Source organism: Oncorhynchus mykiss, chromosome 9 (assembly GCF_057628025.1).
Source record: "Oncorhynchus mykiss isolate SJ-2025 chromosome 9, ASM5762802v1, whole genome shotgun sequence".
NCBI classification, from domain to species: Eukaryota; Metazoa; Chordata; class Actinopteri; order Salmoniformes; family Salmonidae; genus Oncorhynchus; species Oncorhynchus mykiss.
The window spans coordinates 50,681,898-50,696,614 of NC_143030.1; the positions used below are offsets into that span (position 1 = coordinate 50,681,898).

At 43.4% G+C, this 14,717-nt stretch overlaps 1 protein-coding gene across 4 annotated transcripts in view; it reads right to left on the bottom strand.

Moving 5' to 3' along the window:
- kazna (kazrin, periplakin interacting protein a) overlaps positions 1 to 14,717 on the bottom strand; it is a 231,593-nt gene that overhangs the window by 27,076 nt on the left and 189,800 nt on the right. For 2 of the 4 annotated variants that reach the window (XM_036988140.2, XM_036988143.2), the window contains 4 exons: positions 13,622 to 13,813; positions 5,446 to 5,582; positions 5,054 to 5,224; positions 3,123 to 3,206 (listed from right to left, as the gene is read on the bottom strand). In XM_036988140.2, coding sequence (XP_036844035.1) covers positions 3,123 to 3,206; positions 5,054 to 5,224; positions 5,446 to 5,582; positions 13,622 to 13,813 — 584 coding nt within the window. The remainder of the gene's footprint in view (positions 1 to 3,122; positions 3,207 to 5,053; positions 5,225 to 5,445; positions 5,583 to 13,621; positions 13,814 to 14,717) is intronic. The other 2 variants (XM_036988141.2, XM_090184436.1) reach the window with 1 other exon arrangement.

The following is a 14,717-nucleotide window of genomic DNA, read 5'->3' on the forward strand; positions in this document are numbered from 1 at the left end:
CAACATTTGTGACTTGTTGCCACAAGAAAAGGGCAAGCAGTGAAGAACAAACACAATTGTAAATAAAACCTACATTTATGTTGATTTATTCTCACTTTTCTACTTTAACTATTTGTACAACATTACAACACTGTATATAGACATAATATGACATTTGCAATGTCTTTATTATTTTGGAACTTATGTAAGTGTAATGTTTACTGTTCATTTTTTATTGTTTATTTCACTTTTGTTTATGATCTATTTCACCTGCTTTGGCAATGTAAACATATGCTTCCCATGCCAATGAAGCCCCTTAAATTGAAATTGAATTGCTAGAGAGAGGGAGTAAGAGGGGGGGAGGGGGGTAGATAGCGAAAGACAGGGGATGTGGGGGGAAAAATAGAAAGAGAGCATGAGAGCGAAATAGATCATCATCATCGTCACCCTTAGGGTTGCAAAGCTAATGGTAATTTTCCAAAGTTACTGGAATCTTCTGTAATTTTGGTAATTAACAGGTTATTTATGGTAATCTATGGTAACTTAAGTAATTTATACTTTTATAACGTCATTCATATTTACTATTCATTTTTTATATCTGTGTCTATATTGTCTATGAGTTCCTGGTGGATAGACCATATGGTTCAAGAGGAAATAGCCTAATTACTGAAAGAAGCATCTAATCAACAATGGCATTATTTTCAATTAACTCTGCAACTCCTCCAACTATTGACTTTTTTCACAACTGCCACCAGTTTGGTGCCAAAACATATTGACATAGTAAAATAAATATGAAACACCAAGGGCATTTGCTAAGTTGATGTTTTATAATAATTTATTTTGAAATCTTATTTGATTATTTTATATACACTAAACAAAAATACAAGTGCAGCATGCAACAATTTCAAAGATTTTACTGAGTTACAGTTTATATAAGGAAATCAGTCAATTAGGGCCTAATCTATGGATTTCACATGAGTGGGAATACAGATATGCATCTATTGGTCACAGATACCTTCAAAAAAAGATTGGGGAGTGGATCAGAAAACCAGTCAGTATCTGGTGTGACCACCATTTGCCTTAATGCAGCATGACACATCTCCTTCGCATAGAGTTGATCAGGCTGTTGATTGTGGCCTGTGGAATATTTTCCCACTCCTCTTCAATACCTGTTCAAAGTTAATGGATTTTGGCGGGAGCATCCCAAACATGTCTGGTGAGTATGCAGGCCATGGAAGAACTGGACATTTTCAGCTTCCAAGAACTGTCTACAGATCCTTGCGACATGGGGCTGTGTATTATCATGCTGAAACATGAGGTGATGGCGGTGGATGAATGGCACGACAATGGGCCTCAGGATCCCGTCACGGTATCTTGGTGAATTGAAATTGCCATTGATAAAATGCAATTGTGTTTGTTGTCCATAGTTTATGCCTGCCCATACCATAACCCCAACGCCACCATGGAGCACTCTGTCCATAACGTTGACATCAGCAAACTCCTCGCCATCTGCCCGGCATAGATGAAACCCGGGATGTATCCATGAAAATAACACTTCTCCAGTGTGCCAGTGGCCATTGAAGGCGAGCACTTGCCCACTGAATTCGGTTACAACGCCGAACTGCAGTCAGGTCAAGACTCTAGTGAGGACGACGAGTACGCAGATGTGCTTCCCTGAGATGGTTTCTGACAGTTTGTGCAGAAATGCTTAGGTTGTGCGAACTCACAGTTTCATCAGCTGTCTGGGTGGCTGGTCGCAGACGATCCCAATGCAAGAGGAAGTCAGATGTGGAGGTCCTGGGCTGGTGTGGTTACACGTAGTTTGCAGTTGTGAGGCTGGTTGGACATACTACCACATTCTCTAAAACAACAAAGGAGGTGGTTTATGGTAGAGAAATTAACACTGAATTATCTGGCAAACGCTCTGGTGGACATTCCTGCAGTCAGCACGCCAATTGTACGCTCCCTCAAAACTTGAGACATCTGTGGCATTGCGTCATGTGACAAAACTGCACATTTTAGAGTGGCCATTTATTGTCCCCAGCACAAGTTGCACTTGTGTAATGATCATGCCGTTTAATCAGCTTCTTGATATGTCACACCTGTCAGGTGGATGGATTATCTAGGCAAAGGGGAAATGCTCACCAACAGGGATGTAAACAAATGTGTGCACAAAATTGAAGAGAAAAAAGCTTTTTTGTGCATATGAAAAATGTCTGCTAACTTTTATTTCAGCTCATGAAACATGTGACCAACACCTTACATGTTCTGTTGATATTTTTGCTCAGTGTACTTTACATGTGATAAGGCCACACAGCAGCCAGAGATAAGTAGACACCTGTGGTAATCTAAATGATCCAAAACAGCCACTAGATAACTTGTGATAAATTACATAAAATCCTTGAAAGTTACCAAAAGGTTGGTACTTTACTGGTAAGCTTCGAAAGTTTCCAGTAATATACCCTTCCTTTGCAACAGTAGTACCCTCATTCGAATTATCATAATCATCAACCCATCATCATCATCATCATCACCACCACCAAAAACGTCACCAACCTCTTAAATGACCCGTTCACAATCCTTAGGACAGAGTGCTAAGCATTTCCCTGGTCAAACCATGAGCCCATGTGTGGAACTCAGATGTTAGTTTATTAATTAATCAATGCACTTCCCTAACAACTACACCAGATGATCCTTCCGAGTTAGATGAAACCAAGAAAAGGGGTCAATCAGATTGAGAACATTCAAATCATTCACAAATCGACTCAAATAGGGATCATTCCATCAAGAGGTTATCGGACCATTGGCATCAACCAGGGGGTTAGTGATGCACGTGCATACCAGAGCTGGGTTCAAATAGTATTTGATTGCACAAGCCTGTGTGGAGTGCCAGAAGGACGGGATTGGCTCTTTTCTGGACTATTCGAATGGTTTCTGTTGCGCCAGGCAAGCTCCATCAAGCACAACTAAAGAATTTGGTGGATTTCAAATACTATTCGAACCCAGGACTCCCTAAATGAATTTCACACTGGGGAGAAGATCAGGGGAATGGCGGCACGCTTTGAAATAGAACGACGTGGCGGGGGTGGGTGGGGGGGGGGGGGGGTGTCACAAAGAGAGGCGAGCAGGGGGTCCGTTCTTACCGACATGACCCTAGGGGAAGGCTCCCTGTCGACGGGGCGATCAAACACCCAGTATTCCATTTTCTGTGTCACACTGTTACTTATCTGAGGGAGGAGACAGGAAGGGCACACACACACACATACACACGTTGAGAGGGGCTGCTCTTCTGTGTGTGTGTAGAAGGAGTGTAATGGTCCAGCAACAGATGTAGCAAAACTCTGGGTTTCTTACCCTGACTTGTTGAACGGGCTCGAGCGTGTGTGTATTTGCAGGTGTGTATTCTTCTGTGTGTTTCAGGCTGTATGTACAGTTGAAGTCGGACGTTTACATACACTTAGGTTGGAGTCTTTAACAAACTATAGTTTTGGCAAGTTGGTTAGGACATCTACTTTGTGCATGACAAGTAATTTTTCCAACAATTGTTAAAATACAGATTATTTCACTTATAATTCACTGTATCACAATTCCAGTGGGTCAGAAGTTTACATACACTAAGTTGACCGTGCATTTAAACAGCTTTCCAGAAGAGGATGTCATGGCTTTAGAAGCTTCTGATTGGCTAATTGACATAATTTGAGTCAATTGGAGGTGTACCTGTGGATGTATTTCAAGGCCTACCTTCAAACGCAATGCCTCTTTGCTTGACATCATGGGAAAATCAAAAGAAATCAGCCAAGACCTCAGAAAAAAATTTGTGGACCTCTACAAGTCTGGTTCATCCTTGTGAGCAATTTCCAAATGCCTGAAGGTACCACATTCATCTGTACAAACAATAGTACGCAAGTATTAACACCATGGGACCACGCAGCCGTCATACCGCTCAGGAAGGAGACGCGCTCTGTCTCCTAGAGATGAACGTACTTTGGTGTGAAAAGTGCAAATCAATCCCAGAACAATAGCAAAGGACCTTGTGAAGATGCTGGAGGAAACAGGTACAAAAGTATCTATATCCACAGTAAAACAAGTCCTATATCAACATAACCTGAAAGGCTGCTCAGCAAGGAAGAAGCCACTGCTCCAAAACCACCATATAAAAGGTTTGCAACTGCACATGGGGACAAAGGCTGCTCAGCAAGGAAGAAGCCACTGCTCCAAAACCGCCATAAAAAGTTTTGCAACTGCACATTGGGACAAAGATTGTACTTTTTGGAGAAATGTCCTGTGGTCTGATGAAACAAAAATAGAACTGTTTGGCCATAATGACCATCGTTATGTTTGGAGGAAAAAGAGGGAGGCTTGCAAGCCAAAGAACACCATCCCATCCGTGAAGCACAGGGTGGCAGCATCATGTTGTGGGGTTGTTTTGCTGCAGGAGGGACTGGTGCACTTCACAAAATAGATGGCTTCATGAGGGAGGAAAATGACGTGGATATATTGAAGCAACATCTCAAGACATCAGTCAGGAAGTTAAAGCTTGGTCGCAAATGGGTCTTCCAAATGAAGAATGACCCCAGGCATACTTCCAAAGTTGTGGCAGAATGGCTTAAGGACAACAAAGTCAAGGTATTCGAGTGGACATCACAAAGCCCTGACATCAATCCTATATAAAATGTGTGGGTAGAACATAAAAAGTGTGTGCGAGCAAGGAGGCCTACAAACCTGACTCAGTTACCTGACCAAACCTGACCAAAATTCACCCAACTTATTGTGAGTTAGCTTGTGGAAGGCTACCTGAAACATTTGACCCAAGTTAAACAATTTAAAGACAATGCTACCAAATAGTAATTGTGTGTATGTAAACCTCTGACCCACTGGGAATGTGATGAAAGAAATAAAAGCTGAAATAAATCACTCTCTCTACTATTATTCTGACATTTCACATTCTTAAAATAAAGTGGTGATCCTAACTGACCTAAGACAGGTTTTTCACTAGGATTAAATGTCAGGAATTGTGAAAAACTGAGTTTATGTAAACTTCCGACTTCAACTTGTATGAGTGTGTGTGTCTCACCATGGCCAGCTCGGCCTCCAGCTCCTTGATCCTGTTCTCCTTCAGGTCCAGTTGGGAGCGTAGGGCGCCGGAGTGCTCTGTAGATTCCTTAGTCTGCCGCCGTAGGTCCCACTTCTCCCTCTCCAACAGGTCCTTCTCCTTAGCCAGCACTTTCACCGCATCCTCACTCTCCTGGCAGGCAGAGAGAGGGGGGGGATAGTGGGCGATACGGGGGAGAGAGAGGGGAGAGTAAGAGGAGAGGGGCACACATTCATTCATCTTTTCAATTACTTACAATGACATAACAAGTTAATGACAATAATTATACTACTTCTATGATTTGTGCACTTTGTATCTTAATAAAAGCTAATAAAGCCTTGTGTGTGTGTGTGTGTGTGTGAGACGTGTCATACTTTTCTGTGCTGTTCGTAGTTGCGGATGAAGTCACGGAGCTGCTCCTCTCGGCTCTCCAGTGTGGCGTAGAGCTGCTGCATCTGGTTGACCAGATCTGCTTTCTCCGCCTTCAAACGCTTCCGGTCCGCCTTCATCGCTATGAAGACAATAAGAGAGTCAGTTAGCATTGTCTCTATACAGAGGATATATGTTCAGTTCTATGTTGTTAACATTATTGTCACAAGTGTACGGTGTCCATATTAGGATCGTCTCAGAAGGACTATTCCATTCCAAAGCAGAGTTGAATATCTACTAATACTACTAGTAATACACAGTGTGAACACTAACTACAGTACCACATTCGTTGAACTGTGAGAAAAGGCAAAGTACACAAAAGCACAATGCACTTCTTTTTAAATTCAGTTGGGGACAAATGAGCAGTGTATAGAGATCCTTCGATAAGCCTGCTCTTGCATGTCTAATGCTGAGTGGGAGCTTATTGATGGAAAAGTGAATCAGAGATGGGCCTTTATGTCAATCTCTTCATCTCAACTGCCATTTAAATCTTACAGAGCCTGAGAGGGATGCAGACAGGTGGACTTCCACTCTGTCACTTAACCCAGCCGTACTGCAGAGTGGGGATCAACGTAGATAAACACCCTCTCTGTTTCCCTGCTCTTTTCTCTTTGATTCTCCCTTAAGTTATATCGATTTAATCTAACCACATTTACCTCATGACTTTGGTTTAAGCTGGGAGATGGCAAAATCTCTCTCTCTCCCCCATCTCTCACATAGCCAAGCCTCCAGCTGGGTCTCGTTAATGAAGTTCCATTGCATACACTGCAATTGAGCGAAGTTCACAGACTGCATCTGGGGGTCGCTCACACACTCGGACGGACGCGCCAACTTTTCACAAGGACAGATTCACCCTCTTTTTAATCCCTCTGCTCACCCGCAGTTTCCGGGAGACCAATCCCCATGCCAATGTAATGTATGACTGAGCCACCTGGCCGGACCACAAAAACAAAGAGATCCCCCTCATTGGTCAGGCCGACAGGAAGCTCCGCTCCTTTCTGCACCTGCTACAGGAAATTATATCAAAGCTCCCTTTGAGCTGAGAGAAAAAGTGTCAGAGCAAAAAAATAAATAATAATCTCGTATTGGCAAGTATTTGGCAACAAAAACTCCCTCTACAACCCATAGAGGCAGAGCCTTGTTCATTGTCACAGTTCATGTGTGGTGCGTTCATAAATAGACAGAATTAGGAGGGATGTGGCGTTGTCTCAGTTCCTTCAGAGACCCAGAGGTTCTGCTTTAAGCCGGACAGGTGAGACAGGAAACCGCAAGAGTGCCACCTTCACTGACAACCATATTAATGACTTCCATTCTCAGAGACACGGATGGCTTCTCCAAGACTCCAGCCACTCCAAAAGTCATTATCAGATGAGACAGGGCAAACCACCAGGGAACCGGGCAAACAGACCTGGAGCTAATGTTGTGTGTAGAGTTTGAGGACAAAAAAAAACGAACTGAACGGATGTCTTTTCATACACTGTCTCTATGATAAAACCAGCACCTGCTCTCCCCTTGATGTGTGTGTATGTGTGAATGTCCGTATGTGGGTGTGAGTGTGTTTATGGATGAACGCGTGTGTGTGTCTGTGTCTGTGTGTGTGTGTGTGTGTGTGTGTGTCTGTGAACATACGTGTGCGTGCATCAGCTCAAGGGCATTCCAGGTAACAGCGGGAGTGAGAGGAGAACAAAACACACTGGAAAAACACAAATGCATTACTAGCAGCGGGACACGGACCAATCTTGCCCATCTACCCACGGTTCCTGCAAAACACTTCACAGACCATAACCCTACCCCATTCGCTCTACCCTATCTCAACATTGTCTATGAGACAAAGGCATATGTGGTTTGTGACCACACATTGCACACTCATTTTTCATTACAGCTGTCTTTCTTTCATAATGTGGCACCCTATTCCCTACGTAGTGCACCATTGAGCCCGATTGGCCCTGGACAAAAGCAGTTCACTATATAGTGGCTTCATTCATTAGTGTGTGTGGATTGGAACATTATGTTCCTGTGGGAACTTTTGGTTACTCGAGAGGCTCCTGCGTCCTGTGTGACTGAACCACAGTGAGTCCCATCATGCTTAGGGTCATGTATAAAAATGCTGGGCAGGCACAGTTGCCAAAAGAAACCTACAGGCCCGAGTGCTTGTTTCCCACGTAGAAGGGTTCTGTAGGCTCTGTTATGGTGTGGCGTGCATTTTCCTGACATGGTTTAGGTCCCCTTACAGGCCAATGTAAACACCAATAAATGCAGCCATTCTGAGTGATCACCTTCAACCTATGGAGAATAATTTCTATCCTGATGGGAATGGTCTCTTCCAGGATGACAATGGCCCCATTCACTGCACACGAGTGGTCTCTGAATGGTTTAATGAGCATGAAAATGATGCACACTATATGCGACGTGGACCCTTTATGTTGGTGTTTCCTTTATTTTGGAAGTTACCTGTACATAAAATCATATGTTCATATTGTAAAATATTACCCTACACTGTACTACAAAAAAATATAATTCCCCTGGCTGACCTTTGACCCTCACTGCTGCAGAGATCCTGTAGTTTACGAGCGAGCCAGGGGAGCTACCATTAAAAATTGATCAACCATTCCTCATTAACTGCCAGTCCGGGGACTGTGAAGACCAGTAGCAAAGACATTTCAGTGGGGGAATCTGGGCAGAAAAGCAGCAGAGACTTTGATAAAAAGATAAAAGATGAAAATAATTCAAATGAAATTGAGCTTGGGCAGAATTTGCAAAACCCAACCAACTTGATTATTCGATTCAGTCGTTACTGTGTGAATCTGCCACATACAACCTGGCACTGCAGTGTTACTTTTCATTTGAACGCACCCACCATTTATCGACCGTAGAGGAGATTTTCATTTAATTTCATTCACTTCTGACACATAGTTACTTTGCTGTATCTGTATCTATTCAGCAGCTAAGACCAAATGTGGCACTGGTGGTTTTTCACTGAAATAAGACAATTAGCAGCAGCTACTGTATGGACACCACCATTCACAGATTCTAGCTTTTCAGACCTCTCTATGTCTGTCTCATTACTCTAGTGTAAGGTCTGTCTTTCCATGCAGCGTATATGAGGAGGTAATGAGGAGAGGGGCCAAGCTGATTGTTGAGGCGAGCCACCAATCACAATTCATTATACTGAGGTGCAATTAATGAAACCTTTAAGAGTTCCTTAAAGAGGACCATCGCTGTAGAGTTTTTCAATGAATTTTGACCGGGTGATTGGTTGTTCTCTTGATTGGGGATAGGTGGACAAAGGTGCCATAGGCAACCACTAGGTGGCACTGTGAACCTAAATTACAACTCCCTGGAGACAAATTGACTGAAGATTGAACTACGAAGCAGTTCGAATATCTCTTAGACGAAACAGCTGCCAGCAAAAATAATTACATAAAGAACCTTGGAAGTTTGGAGCACATTAGCCTGACTGCATTTATGTTTTCCACTTTTCAAATTCAATTGGAGTCGTTTTGAAAGAAGCCTTCATTTGTTAAGGCCTCTAAAACTGTAATTAATTGAACGTGATCGGGTGAAGTGGTCCAATGAGAGCGTGACGACTCTTGTGGGCTGCTCTGTGGTGTGGGGCTGTGCAGCTTTCAAAACATGTCGTAGTGTGAAATAGCACTAAATGCACTCGGCAGATTGTGCTTTGATGATACATTGGCGTCTGAGGCTTTCATTTCTGACTGCATTGACTGGGAATCCCAGAGAGATAGTCATTGGCCATTGTGGAAATAGCTAATTGAAAACTGGCAGCATGGACAAAGTACGCTTTGAATAATTGATGCTAATTAAACATCCAACTTGTTTGCAGAGGAATTGTCCAACTCAAAAGGGGCTCAGATAAACTGCTAAACACATTGAAATGATAACAGTTCAGCTGCAGTAGCTGGACTGGACATTTCAGTTCAATAAATGGCCCTTATTTTTTGCCAAGGTAGGTTAGGCTATGTCTAAGCTGCCTCCTTTACTTGTTTCCTTCTGCTGCAATTGTCTATATATAGCCCTATCCACTCTATGCCTTGCACCTAACTAACTTGGGTATGTTTCTTACCCTGTCCTTCTCCTGCCCACTCCTGCTAGCTTGAGCATTCACGGGCATCACAACAAACCTACAATTATGAGCGGGTGGCAATTACCCACCAAAACAATTACAGTGTTCAAAGCCCAATGACCGGCATGGAGTGGGCTGAGCAGAGGGCTTCACACAGAGATGGGGCTGTGTTAGAGGGATACACAATGAGAGGGAAAGAGAGAGAGGGAAGGAGGGAGGGAGATAGCTGATAAGTGCTTATTGTATCTGGGATTGAGAAAAGGAGGGTGGGTGGATTGAAGGTGCCCTTGTTCCACTTTTGAATTAATTTACTCAGATACAAAACTCTCCAAACGTAGGGAACTAACTCACTCAGAGCTAAGGTAGGAACAACACCCTGTATAAAACCCAATGGAACAATATACTGCAATTCTCTGCTGGTATGCAACAGCAGAAGAAACAAGGTGCCATCCACGTCTCTGTCACTCATCTGCACCCCTCCAGCCTTCTTTTCCATCCCGACAGATAAACACAAAACCACAGAGTTGTCCTGTATCACATCAATCTTTAGGAGAGGTAATCAAAGTCCCTGTAAGAGCTTATGCTCTTGAAACTTTGGGCTCTTTTCCCCAGGCGAGGATTTAGTTTGGGTTAAATCAAACAGAAACAACAATCTGCCTCAGTTTAATTTGCAGCAGTCGAGCATCATTCTATTTGACAAGATACTCTCCAGAACACTTCTGTTTCCCACCAGAAGGTACTTCAAACCAAATGGTCCCCCAGCTTGAAGAACTCATGAGTCCTCTAGTGGGCCTACACTACTTCGCTAACTCAGGTAACAGTCAGGAAAACAGAAGTGCTAGCTAACTGCTTTTGTGTCTCTGACTTCTTTCATATGACATGCTATTTTATCAAATTGATTACCTAACGTTTAATTGATTACATGATTTAATTAAATCATGCAACAATTAACTCATTAATAACCTGGGGAACCACGGAAGTATTCCTTTATATAGAGCGGCTATCTCCCGAATCCACTCTTAAAGATCTTTTATATCAATAGCAGTCAGTCATTAATTATTCTTTACCTAATATCAGTCTTATCTGAACGTCGTAAAATGCTTGGTTATCTGCACAAACCCAGCCTTTACTTATGAATCATCCATACACAAATTGGCTCAATTATTTATTTACGAACTAATTAAACAATTACAGAATATACAATACATAATAACATTATACAGTAAATACCGTCCCTAGTGGACTGAACAAAAACTGTTTGTTTATAACACGATAGATTCAGAGAGAAGAGAAGGGGGTTATGGAAGAGAGACTAAGGAACAGGGGTATCTATTGGACCTGGGAAACTATTCTCACATAAGTACATATGCCACTAACGATTGCTCATTTGGAAAAGCAATGCATTATATTTACAGGAATCTGGCTTCAATAGTTGAGCTGGTGATGTGAGGCTCTTGTTTGCCCAGTCAATGTCGCCATCGTCCTTTGTGGCATCTTCCGGGTCGTCGTGTGAGAGGTTCACTTGGTCTAAGAGGTTCATCTCACTCTGGAGATGCTTCCGCATCGGTCAGTGTTCTCGTACTAGATTTACAGCTGCAGTCTGTTAGGCTGTAATCTAGGATTCACAGAGTTAGAGTAATGTGGCTGTAGTGTCTTTCATGAGGTCACAAAAATGAAACAAAATGGACCGGGTCGTAGCTGGCTTCTCCACCAACCGTTTACACAAAATAGGAATATTGTTAAATTCTCAAATTCTGGGATGTAGTAGAATTTGGTGGGAGAGTTCCGTTGTTCTACTGTGACACTCTCTCTCCCATACTGCATGGTCAGGGAGACGAGGAATTTACGACGTGGTTGTAAAGTCATAAAACTGCTCCCCCTCCCCTCCTAACAGGAAATGGGGAGGGTGTTGTTCATATCTCTGCTATCCAAGTCATTGAAAGGGCTAGCGTCATGACACTGCTAATGACTTGTGTGAAAAGGTTACTGTTCCTTTAATGGGGCCCAGTGTTCTACGGTTGCCATGGTTTAAGTACACATGACGACAGCGCTACTTTGGCCACATAGGTCCGCTCTCCTGGGTTTAGCTCCCATCTATCAAAACAAACCCACACACTATAATTATTCCTGCTACTGCTCGTAAGTATGCCGAACCAGAGAGAGAAAGCATTCCCGCATTTATGGAAAACAAACAGCACAACAACACAAACATTTAAATGAGCCAAAATGGGGAGAACAGATGTTTCCAAGTTCTGCTTGGCCATGGCTGAAAGTGGCACCACTAGGGACATCTTCAACATAACATGCCATTTCCTGCATCTGGGACCAGGCTGTGAGCGCTATTGACGCTCACGCTAAGATCGCAGTTCCAGTGGTAGGACCTTGACACAGTGTGGTCAGTTTGTGCTAGCTACAGATGACGTCCATCCTTTGATGGTAACAAGGGTGCCACGAGTTGTTATAGTAATGGACCCCCACCTTTAGCTCGATCATAACACCACCTCACTCAATGTGGTTTACTTTGTCATACTTAAGATCACCAGGGGCAATCAGGGGTAATGATATATCAGTCTCTGAGTCATATTTTATTGTATTTTCCCCTTTTTTCCCCTCCCCAATTTCCATATTGTCTCATCATTGCAACTCCCCAACAGGCTCGGGAGGCAAAGGTCGAGTCATGTGTCCTCCGAAAGATGACACGCCAAACCGCACTTCTTAATACTAGCCGCACCAATGATGATGATTCAGATAAAACACCATTCAACTGGCAACCGGGGTCAGCCTGCAGAAGCCTGGCTCGCCACAAGGAGTCACTAGAGCGCGATGAGCTAAGTAAAGCCCCCCCCGGCCAAACCCTCCCCTAACCCGGATGCCGCTGGGCCAATTGTGCGCTGTCCTACGGGACTCCCGTTCACGGCCAGTTGTGATACAGCCTGGGATTGAACCCGGGTCTGTAGTGACGCATCTAGCACTGTGATGCAGTGACATCTGCCCCACTGAGTAATGTTTTTGACATTAGCGAGTCACAGTGGGGCCTCACAGAGTGTCATAGTAGCGGGGGGGAAAATGTACAAGCTCAACTATGGGTGTCATGGCAACTAAAGTGCTAGCTAGCTTCTCTTTTACCCTTTGATATCAACCAAAAAAGATAGGGAGGACATATCAGACTCTGGCCTCAGAATTGATTACCCTAGTACCTGCACCAGCCTATAGTACAGTAGATGACAAAGTACTCGCATGTCACTTCACATTAGTTCTTTGACGATCAGTGCTGAAAGCTATTCCCGAGCAATGAAAACAAACTTCTATTAATTAAGAGATGACAACAAGCAATTTCCTTTGTTCTCCCACGCAGGAGAGCTTGATCACAGAGCAAAGCCGTCCTGCTTAACTTCTCTAGACCCTGTAAGATAACAGAAGCCACTCTTAATTCAGCTTTCATTACTTGCGATTGCTCTTAGTGTCTGCAGGAGTCTGTTTGCTTTGGCTTTCATTGCAGACCACTCATAAAATATTTAAGTTCAGAGGCTACCCACTGGGCACAGACTAGTTCAATCAACGTTGTTTCCACGTCATTTCAACAAAATTACAGTGAACCAACGTGGAATAGATGTTGAATTGACCTCTGTGCCCAGTGTGTAGCTATTCAGAGCTAAACATAGAGGCCACAACTGTAATATTGTGTTAATGTAATTTATACCATTATATTCTATGCTATATTGTATTACTTTCTGTGTACGAGCGTTGGCCTCTGCCAACAAACAGGTGTAGACACAAAATCCCATGACAACCCGTGAAGTGCTTATTTTGATATCGAATGAGATCCTTATTTTTCTTTGAATATAATATAAGATAGCAATATTTCCCTAATAAAATGATCAATAGATGTGTTACTGTCTTCACTCTATATTGGGATGTGTGTTTGGGCCGTTGCCCTGTTGTCTACCACAGGGCTAGGCAACCTTGGTTCTGGATCTCTCGGTGCGTTTGCTTACACACTTTTCACTGTTTAGCCCCCCGTCAGCCCGCTTACTCACCCTGCAGTGCCTCCTTGGCGCGGTCTAGCTCCTGCTCCTTCTGGGCCAGCTGCACGCGGAGCTCGGTGGCTGAGAGCACGTCGGCGGAGCAGCCGCCGTGGCCCTCCTCCAGGTCCTTACTCAACATGTCCTTCATCTGCCTCAGCAGGTGCACCTCCTCCTGGAGCTGGGCCACCTCCTCCCGCAACAAAACTATGGAAGGAGACAAGGAGAAAGAGAGAGGTTAGGGCTCTATTTGTTATGAAAGGGCGATACTCTAAACTGTACTGTTAAGTAGGGAGGGAGGTACAGATATAGTTAGTCCTGCATTGGTTATGGAAATTATGGTAGGCCCACTCTAAACGGTACTGTAAAACAGATAGGAAGGAAGGAGAGAGCAGGGAAAGGAGCTAGCGAAAAAGATAGAGAGGTTAGGTCTCTTGATGGTACTCTAAACTGTACTGTAACACAGAAGGGAGGGAGGGAAAGAGAGACTGGGAGTTTAATATCACAGTTCCCTGCTCTTGTATAGCAACACATGGTAGGACGGAGAGATGGAGGTAGAAAGGGGGACGGAATGAGAGAGAGTTTATGTTTGTTGTAAATATTACTGCAAACTGCTGCCCTTTTAGCTGTTGAACAACACAGAGAAATTCAAATCATGCCAATGAAGGGCATAGCAAGAAAGGCCTCCACTGAAATCATCACAGAAATCAACAGGACAAAGATGGTAATGTGAAAAAAAAGCATACAGAAGAACAAAGGTTCAACTGTCATTATGTACAGTATTTAGATAGATGCTTCTACATTCAAACAAACTGAGAACAAGACAGTTCTTCAGAAGGTGTGCTAAGATTAAACTCTGCAGCTAAAACATTGAATGATTTTCATACAAAGAAAAAAGTCCTACTTGGATTAACTGAGACTAATTTATAAAAGGAATGAGTTGAGTCATCCGGCTCAGGAGAAGCTGGAGAAAACAGCTCATCCCCATCTCAACTGCCAAATATCAAAATCAGACTATTCTCATGTCCCAGCGCCAATATCCCAGTAGGACACAGAAACGACACAATAATGAATGGGGAAATTGAGCAGAGAAACATAGGTCCAGTTACAT